The sequence below is a fragment of the Chinchilla lanigera genome, unplaced genomic scaffold, assembly GCF_000276665.1.
Source record: "Chinchilla lanigera isolate Chin_1 unplaced genomic scaffold, ChiLan1.0 scaffold00068, whole genome shotgun sequence".
Taxonomy (NCBI): domain Eukaryota; kingdom Metazoa; phylum Chordata; class Mammalia; order Rodentia; family Chinchillidae; genus Chinchilla; species Chinchilla lanigera.
The window spans coordinates 8,795,333-8,819,901 of record NW_004955469.1 but is presented as its reverse complement, the minus strand read 5'-3'; the positions used below and the strand labels follow the sequence as shown (position 1 = coordinate 8,819,901).

At 43.6% G+C, this 24,569-nt stretch overlaps 1 protein-coding gene across 2 annotated transcripts; it reads right to left on the bottom strand.

Moving 5' to 3' along the window:
• Positions 1-264: 264 nt before the first annotated feature.
• Positions 265-20,590, bottom strand: Cenpa (centromere protein A). 2 transcript variants are annotated; one of them, XM_005400441.2, is made up of 5 exons: positions 20,328-20,590; positions 17,067-17,173; positions 16,308-16,385; positions 15,851-16,028; positions 265-2,396 (listed from the first exon to the last, which is right to left on the bottom strand). In XM_005400441.2, exons 1-4 carry the CDS (start codon positions 20,413-20,415, stop codon positions 15,894-15,896), a joined length of 408 nt encoding a protein of 135 aa, XP_005400498.1. In that variant the 5' UTR covers positions 20,416-20,590; the 3' UTR covers positions 265-2,396; positions 15,851-15,893. The 2 variants fall into 2 exon arrangements, with proteins under 2 accessions (XP_005400498.1, XP_005400497.1); XM_005400440.2 differs by lacking the exon at positions 265-2,396 and adding an exon at positions 14,969-15,555 and having other exon boundaries at positions 20,328-20,589.
• Between the last annotated feature and the right edge of the window lie 3,979 nt (positions 20,591-24,569).

Here is a 24,569-nt window from a genome sequence, read left to right as displayed (position 1 = left end):
ATCTCTTGTATTCTGTGATGGAATCTGGGTCCAACTTGACGTTGGCTGCTTCCTGTTCCTTACTGCTGTTTCTATGGAAAAGTTGATGTGAATGTCAGGATAGCATTAAAAACAGAGCTGAGTATTTAGCTCTCTGGGGTATCAGAGTGTGAGCCAATAAATGGAATAATACAAGCTCTCGTGTGTGTGTGTGTGTGTGTGTGTGTGTGTGTGTGTACAGAAGACGTTTATAAGAATCTGAAGAGACTTGGAAAGAAATTCGTTATGCCCCAGGATGGTTTATTTTTACTTAGACTGAATCACTATCCTTTCTCTCTCCATGGTCTGCACTGGCATCAGTGGTGTATGATCATCTGCCTTCTACTCTGATCCCTGACTGCATGGAAGAGGATCACAGGGTGTCCACACTGACACCTTTGGCTGAGTAGGGGTGAGTGGCATCTGGAAGTTGGTGAAAGCACAGTGAGAGCCCCCCTGTGACTTCTCTGGCTCCTGCTGGATGGAGCTGCATTTGGTACTCTCTGAGTGCCATTTCTATAATGTTTCTGATTGTCTTTCTTAGGATTAGTTCAACTCACTTGATGGGTTCACCTGTGGACTATGTGTCTGCCTTCCCCAGCTGGGAAGCTTCAGAATCCCACCCACTGTCTACTGTGGACTCTACTGAGCTGGTTCAAGGCCCAGCCAGAGAGCATCGGTGTCCAAGTGAACTCTGAGGAAGCCCATGAATGAGGTGATGAGCTAAGGGCCCTTCTTAATCCAGTGGAGATGCAGACATCTCTAAAGTACTCACACAACAGTATCGCAATCACAAATGGGAAAGAAGCATAGAACTCCCTGGAGTTGTACCTGTGGAGGGCAGAAGGGGTGGGTGGCTTAAAGGAAACTTCATGGAGATACAGAGTAGGAAGTGATGGGAGGAGAGAAGCAAGGCTGTGAGTGCTTTGTCTGCTTTCTGTTGATATTGTTCACGAGAAGACCACTTGACAGCATTTCTTTCTTCCACACTATAATCTGGGCTTGACCATGGGAACAAAAAGTAAGTATTGCTATTGACTCCCATCTCCCCAAGATTCTCTTGGTTACTTGGGTTCTGAATAGCCTGCATTTGAAACAAAACTGCCAACTTTAGACCTTTGGGACTACATAGGGTTTCCAGAGGCTGACAGATGCCCATTTGGAACCTCAACACCTCCAATGTCCTTTGGACAACGTGTGTTCCGGCCACCACTCATCCATTCCCTCACCTCATCTGCCCAGTCAATAGGCGTTTACTCTAAGCTGATACCTGGGCTAGCAGTTGGGATGGCAAGACAGCAGAAAAGACCCTCTGGGGTCCAGCTGGGTGGCTCTCCAGCCAGCTGTGGCTCAAGAAAAGCCCCTTTCTGTCTCGGGGGTCAGTCTGTTCATTTTTAATACAAAATCCAGAGCAGAGTGGACCTGAAGGGCCCACTGCTAAGATTCTAAAATTCTGCTTTTACTAAATTTAGATTCCCCAGTATACAGTCGTCACCTAGCTCCTGTGTGAAGAGTGGCACTGTGGTCCCTTTGTCACATAATTGTGACTGGCTCCTTCCAGGACCATGAAAATGGGGCTCTGGGGTAACGCCTCTTCTAGGAGGCGTTACCGCCCAGCTGCAGACCACTGACCTTGGCATCTGCCCTCGGAAGTCAGTCGCCGCATCTAGCAGCTCCCACTCTGGGCCTCCTCAGGTGTGCGGTGGCGCCCTCTCCTGGTTGGAGGCCCGGGATTCATGTGCACTGTAAACGCTCTTTGGCTCATGGGTGGTTTTTCTCATGCAGGATTAACTGCTAAGGGGCAGGGAGTGTAAAATCCGGATTGTTTACCTTTAGGGATTAATACTGTGTCAGAACCTAGTGTTCCTACTGGGCCTAGCTCCCCCAGGTGTCTGTCTGCCCGTTGACTCTCAGGTCTCAGTGGCCACTGCTGATGACTTTTGAAGGACACTAGCTCTGTTGCATCTCCTAGTCTTGGAGGATCCATGAGCCAAACACCCTGGTGGGCTTTACAGCTCGTCCATCTCGTCGGTCGGAGGCAGGGCCTTCTTGCAGGCAGGGGAGCCATTTCCTTCTAATGTGGATTCTGGACGAGGGGGTCCACCTACCTCCTAGGTGCTCTCCGAGGGCACAGCATGTGCCTTTGAGATGTTCAAGTACTTATAACCTGGCTCAGAACTGGGCACCTTCTCAGGGTTCCAGACGAAGCCGCAGACTCCACATACACGGTGGGGAAGAGTGGTGCCTGTGGTGTGCCTAGTCCCAGTTCCCAGCCTTGCCTGGCGGTGGCGCTGTGATGCCTCTGGGCTGGTTGGATGTGGAGGGGTGAGAATCCCACGGTGAGCAGGATTCAAAAGACTGGGAAATGCCTGCAAGGACTGAACAGAGAAAATGTAAGCAGCCTGCCCGCAAACTATCCAGAAGGAAGAACCCAAGGTCGTCTGTCAGCTCATTCTAGAAGCATCTACTGAACATTTTCTGATCCGTAACTGAAAGATACAGACTGGGGCCACTTAAGTAAACCCTGCCCTTTCAGTCTAACCTTGAAAATAATAAAAGTGGAAGGCAGGGCCAGGAGTGGTGGCACATGCCTGTAATCTCAGAACTGTGGAGGGCTGAGGCAGGAGGATTTCAAGTGTGAGCCTAGTCTGGACAGTTTAACAACTTATGAACACCTATGTCCAAATGAAAAACTAAAAAAGGACTGGGGATATTATCTCAGTGTGAAACCCTGCCTTCAGTTCTCAGTACCAAGGAAAAAAGTGTTAGGTAGGTTTGGCAACAGTATCAACTTCAGAATTAGAACCAAATTCTCTGATTTTCTGGCTGGTGTCTGGTACCATGAGGAGTTCCAGACACGGGACATCTGTGCAGCCAGAATGGGGGGGAACCTCCTAATGGGAAATGCGGAGGGGCTGGGGAGGGAAATGGGGTATCTAAGTGTGTCCTATGGTTTACAAACACTTTGACTCAGACTAGTCTCTGTTCTCTCTTAGCATCTTCAGCTGCTTCCCCTGGGTGACCTCGTTGTCATGGAAACAGAAGGGGAGGGATATTTCTGACGGGCTCTGCAATCCCTGTGCACTGGCTTCCTGGAAAGCAGCGTGGGAAGCAAAGGGAACTGTTATCTTCGGAGGATCCCCAGAGCCTTATTTCTCAATTTGGAGCCAGTATGATCTATCTGTGCGACTTTGTAGAAAGAAATTGAAATATCTTAGAAATTCCTACTGCTCCCATTGCTCAGTGATGTTTACCCAAAGGCACGCTCATATTGGCCGTCATTTTGGCCAGATAGCTTCCTGATCTCTCCTCCTTCTCTCTTCACACTACAGTTTTAATGTATGATATAATCATGTACTTGTAAGCTCAAGTATTACCGTGAAAAATGTTAAATAAATCATGTTTACAGGTAATAGGTGGAAATGCATGTAGATTACCAATAAATTGTAAAGTTCCTCTGTGATCACATCACCTACCCTGATGATGGTTTGCATCTTCCCTAGCCCCCTAGTTCTTGGTCCATGGCATACAGGTATTGGTGGTGTTGCCATGGTTACAGCAATCTTTTTGAACACTGCACTGTATCCTGGAAGATCACTTTTTAAGTCAGCTCTTCTGACCTACTCCTCTCCAGCCTGGCACTCATCCGGGGCATGTGTTGCCCGCTAGAGAAAGGCAAGGATGCTAGCTGGACCAAGGCTCCAGGAAGGAGGTTGGGCAGGTCCTGAATGGGGAGGTAAAGGGGGCGCCCCTTTTGCCAGGATAAAGGGGAAGCTGTGAAGATCTGGGGCTGCACTCTGAGTTCCTGTGGTTGATCACTGCTGTGTGTCCCATGGTCTGTTTGGTCTCCTTCTCTTGGAGGCTCTTAGCCTGGATCCTTCTTAGAATGACCTCAGGTAGCCACTCTAGAGGGTAAGGCTCTTGATCTCTCACTGGTGTCAGATGCACCTATCCCTGGGGGCAGCCAGGTGGACAAGGAGAGAAAACCCTAAACAGGGACAGAGAGTCACTGCTGTTCAGATCCCTCACCAGCTGGAGGAGCAGCACTTTCCCCCAAGGCAGATCAGCTAGAATGCCCAGATTTCTTTCCTCAAACAACATATGCCAAGGACTCGTAAAATACAAAATGTTTTGAGAAGCTGTTGTCCAATACTGGGAGCAAACCTTCCTCCGTAGCAGAAACCCAAAGTGGGTGTCTGTGGATCACCATTAGTTGCCAGTGTCCTTTAAAATTGAAACTTCCTCTTCTCTTGTCTCAAGCGAAACTGTAGGTCTCTAAGTTTACTTGCATGTATATTATCTTAATTCTAAAACCAACTCTCCAGAGTAAAGAATTATTCCTCAGTTTGAAGATCAGTATACAAACTTAGGAGCAAGGCTTTGACATATTCCTTTCAATGTATTTTCCCCATACAAACTACATTGTCCTATGATGAGTCAAAATGTGTTGTGCGTGGACACAGAGAGGCCTTCGACCACGTGACAAAGAGAACAACTGATGTGATTCCTCTCTCCCGTCATATGGAAGAGAAATTACACTTTTCTCTGTGGTCCAAAAGGTATGATCAATAAGCTGAGGACACGAGAAGACAAAGATGAAAGCCATACATGAGGTACAATAAGATGAATGCTAATTTTAAAAAAATGTATCTCAGTAAAAGACACATTGCCATTAATCCTCCTCAAAATACGTTCCTTGCTTCAAACACACTTGGCAAGTATGCCACTATCTGAAGCAGTTCTGGAAGTTCTTTTTTGTGTCTTTACTTGTGCTGTTGTGGCTGCCTTGATGTCCTGAATCAATCTAAAATATTTATCTTCCATAGTCATTTTGGCTTTGGGGAAGGGGCAGATGTGACATGGTACAGATCCAATGGATTGGGCGGATGTAGAGATGCAGTAAAAGTAAATATGTAGTAATATGTAGTAAATATGTAGCAAATTTTCACCAGCCTGCCTGTGGTTTGCATGGCAATTGGCAGTAACATTCACCATGTTTTCAATCATACCCTATAAACACATGAAAGAAGACTTCTACAACTGCTTCAGAAAGTGGCAAGAAGGATGGGATGTGTTTCAAGGGAGGGGGACTATTTTGAAGGGGTTAATGGCAATATATATGTCTTTTACTGTAATACATTTAAAATTTAAACATTCACCATATATTTTGATCACATCTTGTAGATGAACAATTAGAGCTTCTTGAAACTTAATTCCTTGAATAAATAGTGATTTTTCCATCATGGATGACATTGGAACAAAGATTGAGTGTGAGAGAAAAGATTCAAGCATTTGCTAAAGGGTTGGCTTAAATGCCTTTGACGATGCACTGAGAATGAAGGAAAGTTAACCTTGTCTCCCAGGACCATAGTCCTGCAGAGTTTGTGACCAGGCACAACTGAAGCCCAACCTGCCCAGCCTATGCCAAAGCCTAATGCCCAAGACACCAGGGACTCCAGCCCCATTAAGGATTCTGTAATACTCTAGGATGAGTGGGCAAAGTTTTTTCTTTTTTAATTATTAATAATGTTTAAGTAGCTAAATTCCCAAATGTGTTTGAAGGGCGCTAGCTGGGGTTGGGGAAAGAATGGCAACTTGGGGAGAGAAACAAGGGTGTTTTGAAGCCAACTGGATTTGATTTGCAAAGGGAAGTGAGTCAGGCAGGACGCTGGCAGATGCCAAGTAGACAAGACTACTTCTCTAAACAGATTGTATAGGACATGGATTTAAAGGTTTGCAATAACACATTGCAGAAAAGACAGGAACTTAAACTGATCTTAGAAACAGTTAGGAATCTTCCTGTCCCCTTTGGGCTCTGTGGGGCTGCAATATTCCCCAGTGAGGGAAGGGAGGGAGAAATACTCAAAATGCTTTGGTTGTTCCTTCAAGATGGAGTTGATTTCCAATCCACCCAATGTCTCTGAACTCCAAATGCATCTTATATAAATGACGCGCTGTCTGCAGTGAGCACGAAGCAGATGCTGAAAGAGCATTATCAGTGACAAGCTGTATTGATTTAAGGCATTACCATTACTCTCATCCCAGTAGGAGATGCCCTCTGCGGTGAAGAATTGAGGTCAATAGTCCACAAATACATGTCAAGTGGGCTTTGAACATGAAAGAAAAATCTATGCAAAAAATATGCTTACTGAGAATACTAGTATGAAGTTGCAGTATAAATAACTCGTGATTCTAGAATGGCGGTTTACACTCATCTGTGGGTGGACCTGAGATCTCATCAAAGTCATACAACCCTTCTCAGAAAAGTGCGCAAATTACATATTTATGGAATTACACAGAATTTCAAAACATACATACATACATATTTCACTGGAAATTGGTTTCTTTCACATATTCAGAACTTACTCAGAAAGTTTACAAAGACTGTATCTCCAAGTCTCATAATTTTTTAGGCAAAATACATGGCCAGTATTTGTAATTGCCTTACATTTGAAACTATCCAAATGTTTAATAAAGTAGAAATAGATATACATTAGGTATGTCTACATAATGGAACGTTATACAGTGTCCATTGGAATGCATAGGGAATTGGTCCCAAGGCCCTCTGGGGATGGAAACTGAAGTCCCTTATATAAATGGCATAGTATTTGCGTGTAACCAACACATACCCTGCTATATACTCTAAATCATCTCAGGTTCCTTGTAATGCTTAACACAATGTAAATGCTAAGTAAATGGTTGCTATGCTGTACTGTTTTTAAAGGGTGATGACAAAAATGTCTACATGTGTTCAATGTAGACACAATTTTTTCAAGAATTTTTTTTTTTTGTACTGGGAATTGAACTTGTGACCTCACGCTTGCCAGGCAGATGCCATGCTGCTGAGCTATATCCTCTGCCATTCAAGTATTTTTGATCTGAGATTGGTTGAATCCAAGGATAACTCATTGAAGTAAAGGGCTGATTGTACAGCAAGGAGGATTAACAAAACCACAGGAGAAAGTGTGAATTTCACAAAACTGTTGAGTGGAATACATGGGAATATATACTTTATAATTCTACTTAACCCGACAGCCAAACTGATCTATAATAATGAAAGTCTGGGTTACTATTATCCTTGGCAGGTAAATATCCACTAGAGCCGGCACAAGACAGGCTTCTGGAATGCTGGGAATGTCTGTTTCTTGATCTGAGTACTGGTTACATTGGTGTTTCAAGTTTGTCAAAATTAAAATGAATGGAATTTCTCAATTCCAGGAAACAATAATATTGAAATAGATTCAAATATATATTAGTTTCCTATTGCCACTGTTAACAAATTACCAAGAGCTTAGTGTTCTAAATACAACACAATTTCATTTTTACAGTGCTGTAGGTTAGAAGTTCTACATATTTCACTAGGCTAAAAATCAAGGTAAGAGTAGGTCTGTACTCCTTTTCTGGAGGCTCTAAGGGACAAATCTTGTTGTTGTTTTTATTTGTTTGTTTGTTTTTGGCTTTTAGAGACTGCCAAGGTTCCTTGGCTTGTGGGCCCCTTCTTCTTCAAAGCCAGCACGCCTGCATCTGCCCTTTTTCCAGTCACGTCAGACTGTCTTCTGTCTCCTTCCTCCATTGTCCATGGCCTTGGTGATTACACTGGGCCTACCGAAGAATCAAGGTAATCTCCCAATTTTAATGTCAGCTGATTAGCACACTTAACTCCATTGTAACCTTAATTTCCCTTTGCCTTGTAATATAACATATTCACAGGCTCTGATGGCCTAAAAGTGCCTTCAACAAAAAGCACCAGAATCAAAAGTGGAGAGAGACCAAATCTTTTCTACTGTAGTGGTGTTGCAGATCAAACTCAAATTATTTCCTCAAATAGGTGTGTCAGGCATAGTATCAAATGCAATCAAATACCAAAGAGAATAGAGCATGAGCCATAACCAACAGAAACCATAAACAGAAATGGATCTACAGGGACTCTTAAGTATTAGAACCATCGGGTATAGTCTGGAAAGTGGCAAGGCTTACTCTGTTAAAGAAGATACAGGCTAAACTTGAAATTTTCAGTAGGGAAATGGAAACTATAAAAAGTAACATGGAAAAACTAAAAAGAATCAAAGAATTCAAATGTTTAAAATGGACAACTTTAAGAGTATATTAGAGGACTAGGGGTATAGCTCAATGGCACAAGCACCTGCCTGGCAAGCACAAGGTCCTGAGTTCAATTCCTGGTACCAAAAAAAAAAAAAAAAAAAAGTATATTAGAACTAGCCGGGCATGGTGGGACACACCTGTAATCCCAGCACTTGGGAGGCTGAGGCCAGGAGGATCCCCATGAGTTTGAGGCCATCCTGGGCTACATAGTGAGTACAGGTCAGTCTGAATTATATAGTGAGACCCTGTCTCAAAAAATCAAAAAAATACAAAAGAAAAGGTATATTAGAACTAGCTGAAGAGAAACATTTATTATTATTATTATTATTATTATTATTATTTTGGTACCGGGAATCAAACTTATGACCTCCCACTTGCCAGGCAAGCACTGTGCCACTGAGCTCTATCCCTGGCAAAATTAATTAATTATGAAGTACGGCAGAAGAAACAACTTGGCTGCTGGGAACGACAGACAAAACGAAAGATAGATGAGGAAAAGAAACAGTGGAAAGGCCTAGAAAGCAGATACCTGGAGTTCTAAAAGGAGAGGAGAGAGAAGGGGACAGGCAATGTTTGTATTGAGAACAACTAGGAATTGATGGACAGACAACAATCCATATGAGGTGTGCCCCATTAAGAAGACCAAGCAAAATAGTTAAGAAGAAACCCACACAGTAGACACAACACAATGACGTTGCAGAGCACTGAAAATAAGGAAAAATCTTTTAAGAAAAACTAAGTCACAGAAAGATTAGTTTCAAAGGAGCAACTGTTGGACTGATGGCTGATATCTCAAGAGCAAAAACAGAACCCAGAAAATCATGGAATCAGCTTTCTCATCGAAGAAAGAAACTGCTAATATACAATTCTTTACAGAGTGAGAAAAATCAACATAAATTTACAAAGCCGGGGAAAGGAGAGGCAAAACAGCAACAAAAATTTGAAAGTTAAAAAGCAGATGGACAAGTAGAGGCTGATTTCACAGGCCTAAGTCAAGTAGAATCCTAAGTTAGCAGTGCAGGATTTGATACCATCACAGTCTACACCACAAAATCTCCACAAGGTTCATACATTGACAGCAAATAAGTGCTACTGCAACTGCAGGTGGTGGTGAGTGTTGGCCAAAATAGAGGCCTGGCTGCAAGCTGCCAAGGAAATAATCAAATCCCTGGATGCTTCTGTCCTCCATGTAACTCATCAGAGTTTTGCCTTTCCCCATCCCCACAGACATCCCCTTCTGCTCAAGAAATGACACAGGAGCGGGTTTCTGGACTCTGGGAGGCCAGAAGCAGGGACAGTAAATTGGTGTAGGCAAAGTGAACTCTGAACACAGGCACCCTTGCTTCTCCTTCTCTACTCAGCCCCCAGCACCAGCTAGCTACCCCTATCCCAGGAGGCAGCTAGGCACCTGGCCTTGGGCATGGTCTAGCCCAGCGATGGTGAACCTTTTAGAGCTTTCAGTGATACAAACAGCCTGCTGCAGCATGTGTGCCATAGGTCTAGCCTGAGAACAGGGGCTTCCCACCAAAAGGCTCACCTGCCCATCATACAGTACAGTTTAAAGGCAGCAAGTCCTATCAACTACCAATGAACATTTTTTTGTCTCCACTGTTATACATGAGGATTGTTACACATTTAAAAAAAATCAGAATTAAGACAGGCCAGAACAAATGTAGGGGGTTGGGCAACTTGCAGAAAATAAACTATACAGCCAAACAAAACAAAAATCAGTTAACAAAAAACTATAATAAATATCCCTAAAATGATATTGCATCTATGAAGCAAGATTGGGATGTGAGGGGCTGGGGATTTAGCTCAGCGGCAAAAGCGCCTGCCTGGCAAGCGCAAGGTTGTGAGTTCGGTTCCTGGTACCGGAGAAAAACCAAAAAAAAAAAAAAAAAAAAAAAAGATTGGGATGTGTACTGATTCTATCAGCTCTCAGCCCTTTCCCACTATGCTCTCTGTAATGCAGCAGGGTTAGAAGCTGGCCAGGGATATTCCCAGACTCCCTTGCAGGAGCTTGTTTAAGTTCAGGGAGATGGTGGTGGGGCCTGAAAGGTGGGAGAACAAAGGAGGCAATTTTCTCCGGTTAGCATCCTACCTTTGGCAGCACAAGCAGAAGTGGATGTGAGAGGTGCTTTCAGCAGTAGTAAAGTGGGGGCATCTGACTGCTCAGCTGCAGCTATGCAGAGCTGCAGTGAGGGTAGTCTGAGCACTCGAAGCTTCCTGGTCTTCGCCATAACACTATCATTGTGAATCTTCCATCCACTGCCTCTTTGCTTGAAATAGCCAGAATGGCTTCTGTTTTGTTGTATGCACACTGATGGACTGAAATGGTATTAAAAAAGAACCATTCAGCTGGGCATGGTGGCGCATGCCTGTAATCCCAGCACTCGGGAGGCTGAGGCAGGAGGATCGTTGTGAGTTCGAGGCCAGCCTCGGCTACAAGACCAGCCTGAATTGCATAGCGAGACCCTGTCTCAAAAAGAAAAAAAAAAAAAAAAACAACTATTCAAAAGTAAGAAAAAGTTCTTAGGTGTGAGAAATGTGAAAGGAGAAATAAAAAATTGATGGATGTGTTAGAATGATCAAATCACTTAGAAAGCACAGAAAGGGGATAAACAAGACAAAAATCCAACAGAAGTGCTCAAAATGTACAATAAATTGTGACATTATAGAACATTAATTATTGTGATGCAAATTACTTATTTTCATGTTGTTGGAAATAAGTCCTCACACTCAAATTATCGGTGCAGATCATAAAGCACTTAGACATCAAGAAATCATGACAAGGCATTTTACCTCTGTAGAAGGGTGCAAGCATGAGGTAGCAGCCACACGGGACAAAGCTGGTTTGCCCCTTTTATCCCTAACTCAGAAGCAGCTGACATTTAAATTCACTGGCCAAATTCAAAGGCTTACAGTCTATGGAGGCTGACTAACTCCAGGGGCTCACACGGGATGGGAGTGGAGTGCCTTGGTCAGTAAGTTAGACAGAGGGGGCTTGTGGTTAGGAATGCAAAGTCCTTAGTTCTTACCTTGGAAACTGGCTTCATTCTGGGAAAAGGTGCAATAGAGTCACCATTTCTTGGAGCTCAGGATATTAACAGAGGTGGGACGGGTAGTGAGTAGATGGCCAGGGCATTTAAATCCAAAATGGGGTTGTTTTGGTCTCGTGCTTTGACAGAAATGACAAAGCTTATTTCTCACAATGCCGTATAAATACTATGTGACGCTGAGAGCGCACATCCTGCCTGGCATGTGGGTGTGATGTACATGCATTGTAGTGGTGTGCTGCTTAGTACAGTTCCAAGAGCAACTTGAAATAGAGCGACCAAGAACAAGGTGAGGATGTTCCCTTTCACCACTCTTATTCAATACAGTAATTCTTAAAATTTTACCCTGAGCAATCAGGCAAGAAAAAAACACATATAGGAAATACATATAGGAAAGGGAGAAATCAAATTATCCTTGTTTGCAGAGGATACTCTGTATAGTACTTAGAGCATCTTAAAGACTATCAAAAGACTCCTAGAGCTGATAAATGAATTTAACATAGTATGACACAGAATCAACATTAAAATAAAAATCAATAGCTTTACTATACTCCAATAATGAGCTAGCGGAGAAAGAAATCAGGAAAACAATTCCATTCACAATAGCTTCAAATAAAATAAAGTATCTAGGGACCAAACTAACCAAGGAGGTAAAAGACCTCTACAGTGAGAATTTCAGAATGAAGAAACTGAAGAGGATACTAGAATATGGAAAGACCAGTCATGTTCATGGATTGGCAGGGTTGAAACTGCCAAAATAACCACCTTATCCAAAGTGATCTACAGATTCAACACATTTTCTACCAAAATATCAATGACATTCTTCACAGAACTAGAAAAAGTGATTCTAAAATCCACATGGAAACACAAAAGATCCAGAATAGCTAAAACAATCTAAGCAAAAAAAAGCAAACCTGGAGGCATCATAATATCTGATTTTAAATTATACTGCAAAGCCATAATAACAAAAACATCATGGTACTGGCACAAAAATCCACACATAGACTAGTGGGACAGAATAGAGAACACAAAAACAAAAACAGAACTACAGCCCTTTTAGTTCCAGACAAAAGAGCCAAAAGTATACTTTGGAGAAAAGACAACCTCATCCACAGATAATGCAAAACTGAATAGAAGATTGAAATGAGATCCCTGTCACCCCATAAAAAACCAATTCAAAGTGATTAAAAGACCTAGGTACAAGCTCGGAAACTTGGAAACTGCTAAAACAGGGCAAACACTTGAGGCCACAAGCACAGGCAAAGCTATCCCCGAATGAGACTCCACTAGCACAGGTGATAATAGCAAGAATAAAATGTGGAAGTACGTCAAATTGAAAAAGTTTTGCACAACAAGGGAAACAACTAACAGTGGAGAGACTACCTACAGAAGAGGAGAAAATCTTTACCAGCTGCTGTTTTGACAGACCTCTATAATAAAAATTTCAGAATGCTGAAGAAAGAAATTGAAGATACTACAAGATGGAAAGACCTCTCATGTTCATGGGGGGCAGAGTTAAAACTGCCAAAATAGCCATCTTATCCAAAGCGATCTACAGATTCCACACACTCTTTATCAACTGTATCACTCCAGAATCTACTATATAAATGGAACTCAAAGCCAGGCATGGCAGTGCACATACGTAATCCCAGCACTCTGGGAGGCTGAGGCAGGAGGATTACAAGCTCAAACCCAGCCTGGACAACTTTGTGACTTAGCAAGACCTTGTCTCAAAATAAAAGATACAAAGGGCTGGGGATGTAGTTGTGGTGGCCCTGAGTTCAATCCCCAGTATCACCAAAACCGAAACCAACAACCAACAAAAAACCCTCAAAAAACTTAACACCCAAAAGCCAAATAGCTCAATTAATATGCAAATGAACAGAACAGACACTTTTCAAAAGTACGGGCAGGGTTTGGTAGTACACACTTATAATCCCAGTACCCAGGAGGCCAAGGCAGGATTACTGTTTGAGTTTGAGGTCAGCCTGAGCTACATAGTGAGCTCAAGTCTAGACCGACCCAAGCAAGACCCTGTCTCAAAAAAAAAAAAAAACCTACAAATGGCCAATAAGTACACGAAAAAATCTTCAACATCTGGAGTCACTAGATAAATGCAAATCAAAACTACACTGAGATTCAATCTCACCCCATTCAGAACAGCTATCATCAAGACTATAGAAAACAATAAATGCTGGTGAGGCTGCAGGGAAAAGGAATCTTTCTCCACAGCTGCTGGGAATGTAAATTAGCACAGCCACTATGGCTATCAGGAGGGAGGGTCCTCAAAAAACTCCAGGGGGAGCTATCATTTGACCCAGCTATGAAGGCTGAAGTATGTAACCGGCCTAGGTGCTTATCAAAAGGTGGGTGGACAAAGACGTGGTATATCTACACAATGGAGTATTATTCAGCCATAAGGAAGAATGAAGTCCTGTCATTTGCAAGGATATAGACAGATCTAAAGATCATTATGTTGCATGAAGTAAGTCAGATTCAAACAGATAGTGCAGATTCTCTCCCATATGTGGAATTTAAACATGACAAGAAAGCAGTTTGCTGGGTGTGATGGCATACACCTGTAATCCCAGCACTCAGGAGGCTGAAGCAGGAGGATCACTCAGAGTTCAAGGCCATCCTGGGCTACATAGTAAGTTCAGGACCACTCTGAACTACACAATGAGGCCCTGTCTCAAAAAAAAACCCAAAAATCAACAACCCACCAAAATCCATGTATGTTAATTGTGAAAAAAGGTAATATGTTGTGAACAGAATAACTTGCTTAGTTTACTAACAAATGTATAAAGCTTTGTGTTTATGAAAATATTGTTGCTTAAAATTACTGAACTTAGAAAGTAGAAGGTAGTCTATTATTAGACAAGAGGAAAGGAATAAGGCACGGGAGGGGACATAAGGGTGGGTAGAGGGGCATGGCTATGAACAAAATATATTATGCTTACTGACACCCCCTCAAAAGGGAAACTGGGGCAAAGGTAGGGGATAGGGGCGATGAAAGTGATCAAAGTATATTATGTGCATGTACGAATCTGCCAAAATGAAATCCATTAATCAGTATAACTGAAAAAGTGAATGGAAGAAAGAAAAGTACAGCAAGACTATAATCTTTCAATTAATGACACCGACATGAAATACATTTATAGATAGATACGTTTTACTTGAACATCTGCACAAAATATAACTTGATGTCAAACAGGAAGTTTTTCCAAAGGATTAAAATGTATTTACTAGTGGGCATGGTGGTGCATGCCTGTAATCCCAGCACTCAGGAGGCTGAGGCAGGAGGACTGTGAGTTCGAGGCCAGCCTCGGCTACAAAGTGAGCTCAAGGCCAGCCTGAACTACATAGCAAGACCCTGTCTCAAAAAGACCAAAAAAAAAGTATTTATTGAACAATAAAACTCTTGCTCTCCTTTGGTCTGTCTCTGAATTTGGTGGACTAACATCTTTATTAGCAGTCTGCACTCGCTGCTCATTTACACCACACACATCTCTCCAATCTGGGACACGGCACCTCCTCTCTGTGGAAATCTCGCAAATTGCGTTCAGTGACAACAGAAGGGCAGGTTTTCATCTGCTGCTCATCTCTACTTCATCAGAAGCAAAACTACCTCCTTCAATTCTCTTTTTAAAATTGTGACTGTTTGTAAGCTGTACAAAAGAGGAACTTAATGTTCAGCTTTTTAAAATCAATGTTTGGGAATGCTGGGGATAGAAGCCAAAGGACTTAATATACAAAAATTTCTTTATATGACAATAGTAACTTAACTTAAATTTTTCATTAAAGAATGACTTTTATTATCTCTCCAAAAAAGAAGCTATACAAATATGTGTAAAAACACTGAAAAAGCACTTTAAAATCCTGGGCTGACTGATATAATACAACTGTGATTTACAGCTTACAACTTGATTTACAGCTAAGCATAAAATGTTAAGAGCCTGGCCAGTCATTCCACACAGCTTATTGAAATGTTCTCTTATTTTTTCCCTTATATTTTAAATAAAAGTACAAATTTACATATGGTAAAAAAAGTACATAGTATAGAAAAATCTAAAACAGTAAGTAAATATCCTTCTTCCACAACAAAGCAGACTTGATGTCTTCAGAATCCTTGAGTAGTCCTATGAGTCATTCACAAACTAAAGGTGACTGTAGTCTCCTATCAGCAAATGCTTCTCGGCCTTTGGAGCCGCGCTGGCTCTTCATACAGCACCTCGGCTACAGAGGAAAGCCATGCAGTCTTCTTCATAAAGAAAACGTCAAAAGCAACACGTACACACTGCTCAGAGACAGCAAAGTCTGCGGAACACTGCAGATTGTCAATGGATTTAGTGGTGGCTCCTGAGTCACAAGCATCATCCTTAAAATTTAGGAATCACATTTACTAACAAGGCATTTTCACAAGTTAAGAAAGCTTTTTCTTTAAAAAAGTGATCTGGTCTTGTAAAATGGCGAGACAACTCTGCCAGAGAGTTGGGGCATAGTAGAAAATTATCTCTCTTTAACACTGTACAAAAGGCATTAACCAAACCTCCTAAGCAGTCCCGTTGAGTAAAGGCCTAACCCCTCCTAGCACTGAGGGAGGGTGAAAGGGCAGGGGGCTAAGACTGGACTGGACAGGGAAAGTCCTTCCGGGGCTGGAGGTTTTCACTCACTCTCTGCTGATCAGGAAGGACTTCTGGAGACTGCAGCAGGTCCTCAGCCGAGTCCTTCCTCAATGCCTCGGATCCTCCTGGCCAGCTGCACATCCTTGGGGAACAAAGTGACTCGGCCAGCATGTAAGGAGAGGAGGTAGGCATCCTCGAAGAGGTGAACTAAAAACGCTTCTGCGGCCTGGAGCAGGAAGAGAAAGGGCACCTAGACAAAGGGCGTGGCTGCTGTTCCTTGGAAACTGGCTGAGCGGAATCTGGGGGCTCACAGGACTGAGGGAAGACCGCCCAGGAAGGGAGCTCTGCAGCCACCACACAGAACCCCCGCCCAGCACTCGGGTGTTAACACGCTGCCTGCTCCCAGGGGCAGATGCAGCTTGCCACACTCCTGGGAGCCTTGCAGAATTCCAGAAGGTTCTTCCTTTCGTTCCCAGCCCACCCCGTTACCTCGACCCTCTCTCACCTCCTGAAGGGCCAGCAGGGCCTGCGCTTGCCAGCTGAAGTCCACACCGCGGGTGAATTTAGCACATATTTCTCTTACCTGGGGAGGCGAGATGGAGAAGGACAGAGAGTGGGTAGGGGTAGTGAGTAACAGAAGAGATGTGAGGGAAGGCGGATGCCTCTAGTGTCTCCAGGGAACCCTCAGGCCTGGTCTTAACCTCGGGCCTGGTCTTAATCTCAGGCCTGGCTAACAGCAGTTGTCAACTCCGGGGAGCTGAGGAGTTGGCATGACTCTTCCTGGTGGTGGGGAGATGAGGAGGGACTCCCTAGGATAGGGAAAGGGATTAAAGGGTGGCTAGACAAGAGGGTTCTTGGGTTATATAACCCAAGAGCAGTTTCAAATTAAGCAAAATTAGAAGTCAATTCCAAATAAGTTCTTCTTCTTCTTCTTCTTCTTCTTTTTTTTTTTTTTTTGTCTTTTTGAGACAGGGTCTCACTATGCAGTTCAGGCTAGCTTTGAGCTCACTTTGCAGCCCAGGCTGGCCTTGAACTCTCAAAGATCCTCCTGCCTCAGCCTCCCGAGTGCTGGGATTACAGGCGTGTGCCACCATGCCCTGCAGAAGTCAATTCTGTAGAGCACTGCATGCTATCCTTCCTTGGAGAACTTGTTTTCAGAAGATTCAGGGCACCCAGGTACCTCACAAGAGCACAGGGTCTCCCACCCTGGCAGATTAAAGGAAGAAGGGTGGCACAGGGTGACAGGAAGCTCCTGGGAGCTCACCACGCGGCTGAAGGGCGCCTTCCTCAGCAAGAGATCTGTGCTCTTCTGCAGCTTTCGCATCTCTCGGAGCCAGACAAACCGCCGAAAACGTGAACGGGAGGCGGCACCTGGGTGAGACAGTGGGGTCAGGAAGGGAAAGTGCAGTGCCTTGCAGCTCAGAGGGACAGGGACTGTCAGTCAGGTCACTAGACTGCAACCTGCTGTAGCGCTCAGGTGCTAAGTAAATACCTGTGACAGGAATGAATGGGCGGCTTTTTGTGAATACCAATCCCTTCCCAGCAAACAAGTTGCCCCAAGGAACTTGTATCCCTTTTATCTCTGTCACCTAGATTGGAAACTTCTTTGTTATTGTGGTTTATTTTAAATGGCTTGTAACTATCAGAGATTATCTGCTACCATCCCTTGCCTTGATTATCTCGGGAGTTGGAGAAGATACCCAGAGTCCATCAGAGGCTAAGCTGGGCTGGGGAAGGAGTATAGCTCTGTGTCAGTGTCAGGAATGCAAGCCACACAGTCACAGCCTTTGGGTCAAATTTTAGTTCCAACAACGAAAAAGAAAAAAAATTTCATCAAAAGTAAAAATAAAAAAGCCAAATTCTTTTATCAGAAATTAAAAACACAAGAATACCACCCCCTAAAAGAGACCTAACCCTCATATTGATGAGAAAGTATAACTGCAATTAGATTGTTTAAAACACAATAATAATAAATGTACTTTTTAACTAGGCATGGTAGCACTCAGGAAGCTGAGGCAGGAAGATTGCTGTGAGTTCAAGGCGAGACTGGGCTACACAGTGAGTTCAGGGCCAGCTTGAACTACATAGTGAGACCTTGTCTCAAACAAGACAGAACAGAACAGAACATACTTTTCAAAACCTATGGATAAGGCCAGGTGTGATGGTGCACACCTGTAATCCTAGAACTCATGAGACTGAGGCAGAAGGATAATTGAGTTTGAGGCCAGCCTGGCCTACATAGTGAGACCCCAAAACAAAACATAGATATAGCCAAAATAGTACTAAGCAAAATACACAGCTTTAAAATGTCTATCAGAAAATAAAACATCATATGATAGTTGAGCTAAGTTCAATTAAAGTGTTAGTTATTAAAATAAATGAAAAGAGAGCAAAAGCGATATTAAAAGTATAGTAGGTGGTATGATTGAGTGCAGTTTAGAGTAGAACTGGTTGAATTTAACTTGGTTAGACGTAGGGGTAAGAGAAGAGAACGTCTCCCAGGCTTCTGGCTTGAACTACTAGGTACATGGTTGTGTATTTACTGAAATGGACTGCCAAGAAGTGTCAAGTACCCATTTAAGGGAAAACGTTTCATTTAACTAGGAGTAGTGGAAGAACGCTTCTATACTGGAAACCAATAGCAAACATCACACTTAACATTCCCGGGCTGGGGATTTAGCTCAGCGGCAAAAGCGCCTGCCTGGCAAGCACAAGGTCGTGAGTTCGGTTCCCGGTACCGGAGAAAAGCCAAAAAAACAAAAACAAAAACAAAAAAACATTCCCATTAGCACAAAGGAGACAGATGACCAGGTCACTGCTCCTACATTACTAGTCTCAGGGCCTTACTAGTACCATGCAATAAGAAATAAAATGTGTAAAAATGCAAACAGAAGATTCAAAAGTCATTTTTTGCAGGTGACATGATAATAATCTGTTTTAAAATTCCAACTGATGCAACAGGAAGACTCTTAATGAGAATTCAACAAGTTGACTAGATGCAAAGGTTAAGACTTTTAGGATAAAAGGAAAGCAAAAAAAATCCCACTCACAACAGTAATAGACTTTTGTATCTTGCTTTTAGCTATGTAGCAGGAGAGTTGGAAGAGGTATTCCTACACTATTGGTGTAACTGTAAATTAGTACAACTATTACAGAAGTCAGTAAGAAGATTCCTCAAAAAACATAAAAAATAGATACACTATTTGATCCAGCTATAGGACTCCTTGATGCATTCCCTAAAGAATTAAAGACAGCCTATTACAGTGATTACATGCACATCCAACTTACAGGGGCACAACTCACAGTAGCTAAGCTGTAGAAACAGCCTAGATGCCCATCAGCAGGTGAATGGATAAAGAAAATGTACTCTATGTACACAATGGAGTATTATTCAGCCATAAAGAATGAGATCACAAATTCAAGTCCAGCCTGGGCAGCTTACCAAGACCCTATCTTGATGGGACAGTGGGCCTGGGCTGGAGATGTAGCTCAGTGCAAAGGCCCTGAATTCAATCCCCAGTACTGTGTGTGGAAAAAATAAGGAACGAAATCATGTCATTTGTAGGAAAATGAACAGAACTGGAAACCATCACATTAAGTAAAATAAGCCAGTCTCAGAAAGTTAAATATCGAGTATCGTCTTATAAAAGCAATCTAAAAATAAATGTTAAATAAATAGAGAGATGGCAGGAAACTAAAAAGTAGACTTACAGAGAAGGGGAAGAGGGTTAGGAAAGCAAGAAAGGGGTAAGGGATGAAAACAATAAATGTATGTTATATGCATGCACCAGTATACCAAAGTGAAAAAGTGTTCTGTATTCCTAGTATGCACCACCAAAACAAAGTCTCCACTGACATTTGCCACCTTTAACCTGAGATCTACAAACGGAGGACCACAGACCTCTCCCTCTTCCCGGGTACACAACCTTGAGAGGGACAGGCTGAGCGCGAGCAGCCCAATGCAAGGAAAAACCTGGAAAGACTGCAGTACTGTGGTTTGAAAGCATCACAGAAAACCAAGCCAATTCTTTTGCAACTAAAAAAATAAAAGACGATTAAAAGTCCTGTGCCTTCCACGGCCAAGTGTGTGGCTTTGTTCAAGTGACAGGGTCTCTGTCCCCGTTTTCTCACTAGCTGTACAATGGGTCCAATAAACCGAGTGGTGGCGCACGCCTGTTATCCCAGCCCTCTGGGAGGCTGAGGCAGAAGGACCACAAATTCGAGCCCAGCCTGGGCAACTTAGCAAGACGCTGGCTAAAGACTGAAAATTTTAAGAAGGGACGAGGATGTAGCTCTGTGCGAAGGCCCTGGGTTCAATCCCCAGCACCACGAAAATAAACAGACTCAGTAATAAAGTTAGGACGAGGCACGCAAGGCACTTCAGCACAGTACTCGTCAGGGGCAGGCGCCGAGCGAGGGCTGGCGGCGAGGAGGACCCAGCCGGGCAGCAGGGGTCTGGCCGGTCCTCTGTGCCGCAGCCCTCACCGGGCCGGCGGCGGCGGCGGCGGCGGCGCGGCCGGGTTACCTGAGGCGCTCGGCCGGGGCGGCCCGCGGGTCGGGGTCGTGGTTCGCCTTCTCGGGGTTTCTGGCTTGCGGCTCCGGCGCGGCCCCATGGTGGCCCGCGGAGGGTCTGGCGAGCGGCCCCACGGCTCCGACCCGGCCTCCCGGTCCTGGGGCCTGAAGGCCCACGGGGCGGACGGCGGAAAGCGTGTCTCGGGGGAGCCGGTGCTCCGCCGCCCTCCGTGCCGCCTTCCGTTCAAATCTCCCGCCCCGCCTCCTTCAGGCCCGGAATTTTTTAAAACACCAGTGTAGAGACTCCCAGTGGCTGACACTGGAACTCCAACCATAGAGCGACAGCGAAGAGAGCCAATGAGAACACGGGCCGAGAGACGGAGGGCAACGGTGACAGGAAGAGAGCGGGTAAAAGGCGGACCCACTAAGGAGCCGGCCAATGGGCACCTGGAGAAATCAAGCGAGGCGGAGGTTTTCCCTCTAGTTTGCTTCTTGGGAGGGGTGCGAGTGTTTGAGCTACGCTATCCCAGGTCTTTCCTTACCCTCTGGTCTAGAAGGACTGTTCGGTTCTTAAGACCTGGGTGGTGTGTTTGGAGATAGTGTTTCTCTAGAGAAGTCACTTACCACAAATATTTATTGTGCCCTATTGACCTTGAAGTGGCTTTTTTTTTTTTTTTTTGACCCTGGAGTGGCTTTAAAGATGAAGGAACAGACCCATAGAGAATGACACCCCCTGCCGGGAACACCTTGCAGAAAGGACTGGGAGCGCTTGGTGGAACCCAGTGCCTCATGCACAGTAGGCAAGGGCTGTACCACAGAGCGACATCCCGGGGGCCACTTTAGCTGCGTGGACTTCACAGGTTCGGGAACAGCCAGGACGGCGGTCCTGAGCCGAGGTCCAGGCCGGGTATGCATCCGCACTATTCCTGTGTCTTGTCAAGCATGGCGACGGAATCGTCCCAGGAAAACAATCTCTTCCATTTCTGTTGGGAATATGAAGTACAGAGCATGTCTCGGTACTTATAAAGGGAATTTTAATTTCCTCATTTTGCTTTTCTGAATTTTCTAAATGTCCTAATGTGAACATGTACTGTAATCAGGAAAATCGTTAGTCATAAAAATCAGTGATTTCCTGGAGCCCTTGTGCAGTGCTGGAGAGAATGTTCAAATAGTGCAGCTGCTGTGAAAAATAATACGCATAGTGCTTCCTTAAAAAATTCAACATTGAATTACTATATGATCCAGCGACTCCATTTCTGGCTGTATACTCAAAAGAACTGAAGGAAGATATAGGGACAGATATTTATACATTTATATTCACAGTATAACTGGCAGGGCGAAGTGGAACTTAGAATTTTTTCCTCTAGAGACAAGCTGCTTCTCTACCCTTCCTCAGGCCTAGAGCATAAAAAAAACCGGCCACCTTCTCCTCTCAGCCCAGGTGATGGACAGAATATGCAGATGCTGGCACAGGTCAGCATCCAATTCCCCTTCCATAAGAAAAGGAAGGAGTGGGAAAAGGCCTGGAAGGATGAAGCAGGCCTAGAGTCTTCTGTTGTCTCATTGTATTTCCTTTTCCCTCTGTTCCTTACCATAAAGACCCTTGCAGACCTGCACATGGGAAGATGGTGATTTGAGGCAACACGAGCCCCACCACCACCCCATCTCCTCAGAGCTAGCTTTGAATGAACCCTTTTTCTTTTTCACCATGCCTCCTGTGTTTGTTTGGGAGCAGTGCTCCTGCAGACCTGAGCAGCCAGTAACAATAGCAGCTTTATTCACACAGCCCAAAGCTGGAAACAACCTAAATGTCCACCGATAGATGAATGGACAAATAAAATGTGGTGTATGCAATGGAATGTTATTCCACTTTAAAAAGGAAAAAAAAATTATGACATATGCTGCACACATAGATGAACTTTGAAGACAATATGCTAAATGAAATAGACTAGTTGCAAAAGGGCAAACACTATGATTCCATTTCTGTGAGGTACTTGGAGTGGTCAGATTGATAGAGACAGAAAACAGAATGGTGATAGCCAGGGGCTGGGTAGGAGAGTGGAATGGGGAGTTAGAGTTTAATGGGGGTGGAGTTTCAGTTTGAGATGGTAAGAAAAATTCTAGAGATGGGCAGTGGTGACGCTTGCACAGTAAATGTACAGTACTTAATGCCACTGAACTTGTATTGGTCAAGGTACAAAAAACTTAAAGAGAGGAGGTGTAATGTGGCTCACAGTTGTTGAGGTATTAGTCCATAGTTGGCTGGCTCCAAGACAGAAATATCATGGCTGAAAGGCAAAGCTGCTCACTTCACCATGGCTGAGAAGCAGAGTGGGTTGGAAAGAGCCCCATCAATGCCCCTCCAGGCATACTGTTGGTGACCCACCTCTAACTGAGCCTCATCTGCTGGCAGCACATCCAGCTACTGACATCCATTGATGAGTAGAGCATGATCTGATCACCTCTCCAGCAGTCTCTTAATTCAAGCAAGTTGACAGCCTCAAGCATTACAGAGCTGTACTCTTCAAAATAAGTAAAATATAAAATGGTAAGTTTTATACGTATTTTGCAATTATAAAAAAAGTAAAGGGAAAAAGGACTGAAAGATTTTACTAAATCCATTAAAGTGTAGTCCTATCACAGAAAGAAGATGGTTTTTTTTTTTTTTTTCAGTAAACTAGGATAACACAGAGGGAAGAAATCTGTGGACATCATACCTTTTTTTTTTTTTTTGGTTTTTCTCCGGTACCGGGAACCGAACTCACGACCTTGCGCTTGCCAGGCAGGTGCTTTTGCCGCTGAGCTAAATCCCCAGCCCTGGACAGCATACCTTAACAGCCATTAATCAGACAAAACAAATATCTTCCACTTTAGACAGATAGCCTTTTCTTTGTTCAATTAGAAATAGAAAACAAGGTAGAAAACAGAATCTAGAGTTCATAAGAAACTAATAAAATTGGCTGCCTATGAAGTAGTGGTGGCTGGATGGAGACAGAACAGGGAGTGATGTTTATCAGTGTGCACATTTTTATATATCATTTTGATTTGTGAACCCATTAAATTACTAATCTGTTTTTAAATTAAATTAAATTAAAAAATAAAATGGGTGGAGGAAGCCAAGGAGAATACTAGACCTCCTGATGTCCAGAGGAGTTGAATGAGACAGAGTAGTGAATTATAGATCCTACGAACCCCTAACACTTAGCACCAACTGTCTTGGCAATGGGGTAGCCCAACATGGGAAACAGAGAAGGGATAAAATTAGTTGGTTGTGTCATCACGTCACATCACATCACATCAGACTGAGAACCCTCAGCCAATGCCTCGAAGGATCTACTTTCTTAAGTCTTCCTACGGAAGAAGGTTAGAGTCTAGAGAAAAAGTTCCTGGACTTCCTGTGGGCTAAGAACCTATTCTAGTATTCCTCCTTCTTATAAGATCCTTTAGAAAACCTAATGGTTAAGGCCATGCCTGACACAGTCACAATGTTAGGCAGAAATCTAGTCATTACCATGCTGGAGAGAGGTAGGGAGGGGGTGCTACTGGAAAAGCAAAGATGTGATTGTTTTTCACTTTCTTAATCATTAACTTAGATAAGTTATACACAAACTTGTGGTTTCTGACTTTAGCTAAGAGAACGTAATCCTCCAAATGTGCTGGCAAGGTCCAGACTGTTGGTGAGGGGTTAGAAAAACCTCAAGATCTCAAAACAATTTAAATGGAGACATCCACCTAAGGGGTAAACAGAGACCTGTTTGGTACACACAGCTCATTTTATCTGTACAAGAATAATAAAATAGGAATCACTATAGGGAACGGGACACAGGCAGAATCCTGGGCCCTGACCTCCTTCTCACTGCGTAAACATGATTTGTGTTTCTCCCTGGGACAGCCAGGGATTTCAAAGCCACTTTTTGCAGTGGACTTTAACTTTTCAGTTAGGCCTACAGATGTCCAATAGGTAACTAAACGCAAAACAAAGTTTGATTTTCATTTTGTATCCTTTGTTGCTGTAAAATTTATGTCAAATCTCTTCTCAGCTCTACATATATTAATCATTTAGGGAGTGTCTATCTAAAAAATTGGCAAAACAAGGTTGATTAGTCCTAAATTTACATATTATCACCCCATCTGAGATTGAGAACAATAGGGTGGGGGATTTTTAGGAACGTTCAACTGTGCCTTGAAGTTTCCAGCCACTGTCCTAAGCCTGTGAGCATCTGGATTCCAAAAAAGCAGAGCTTCACAGGACTGA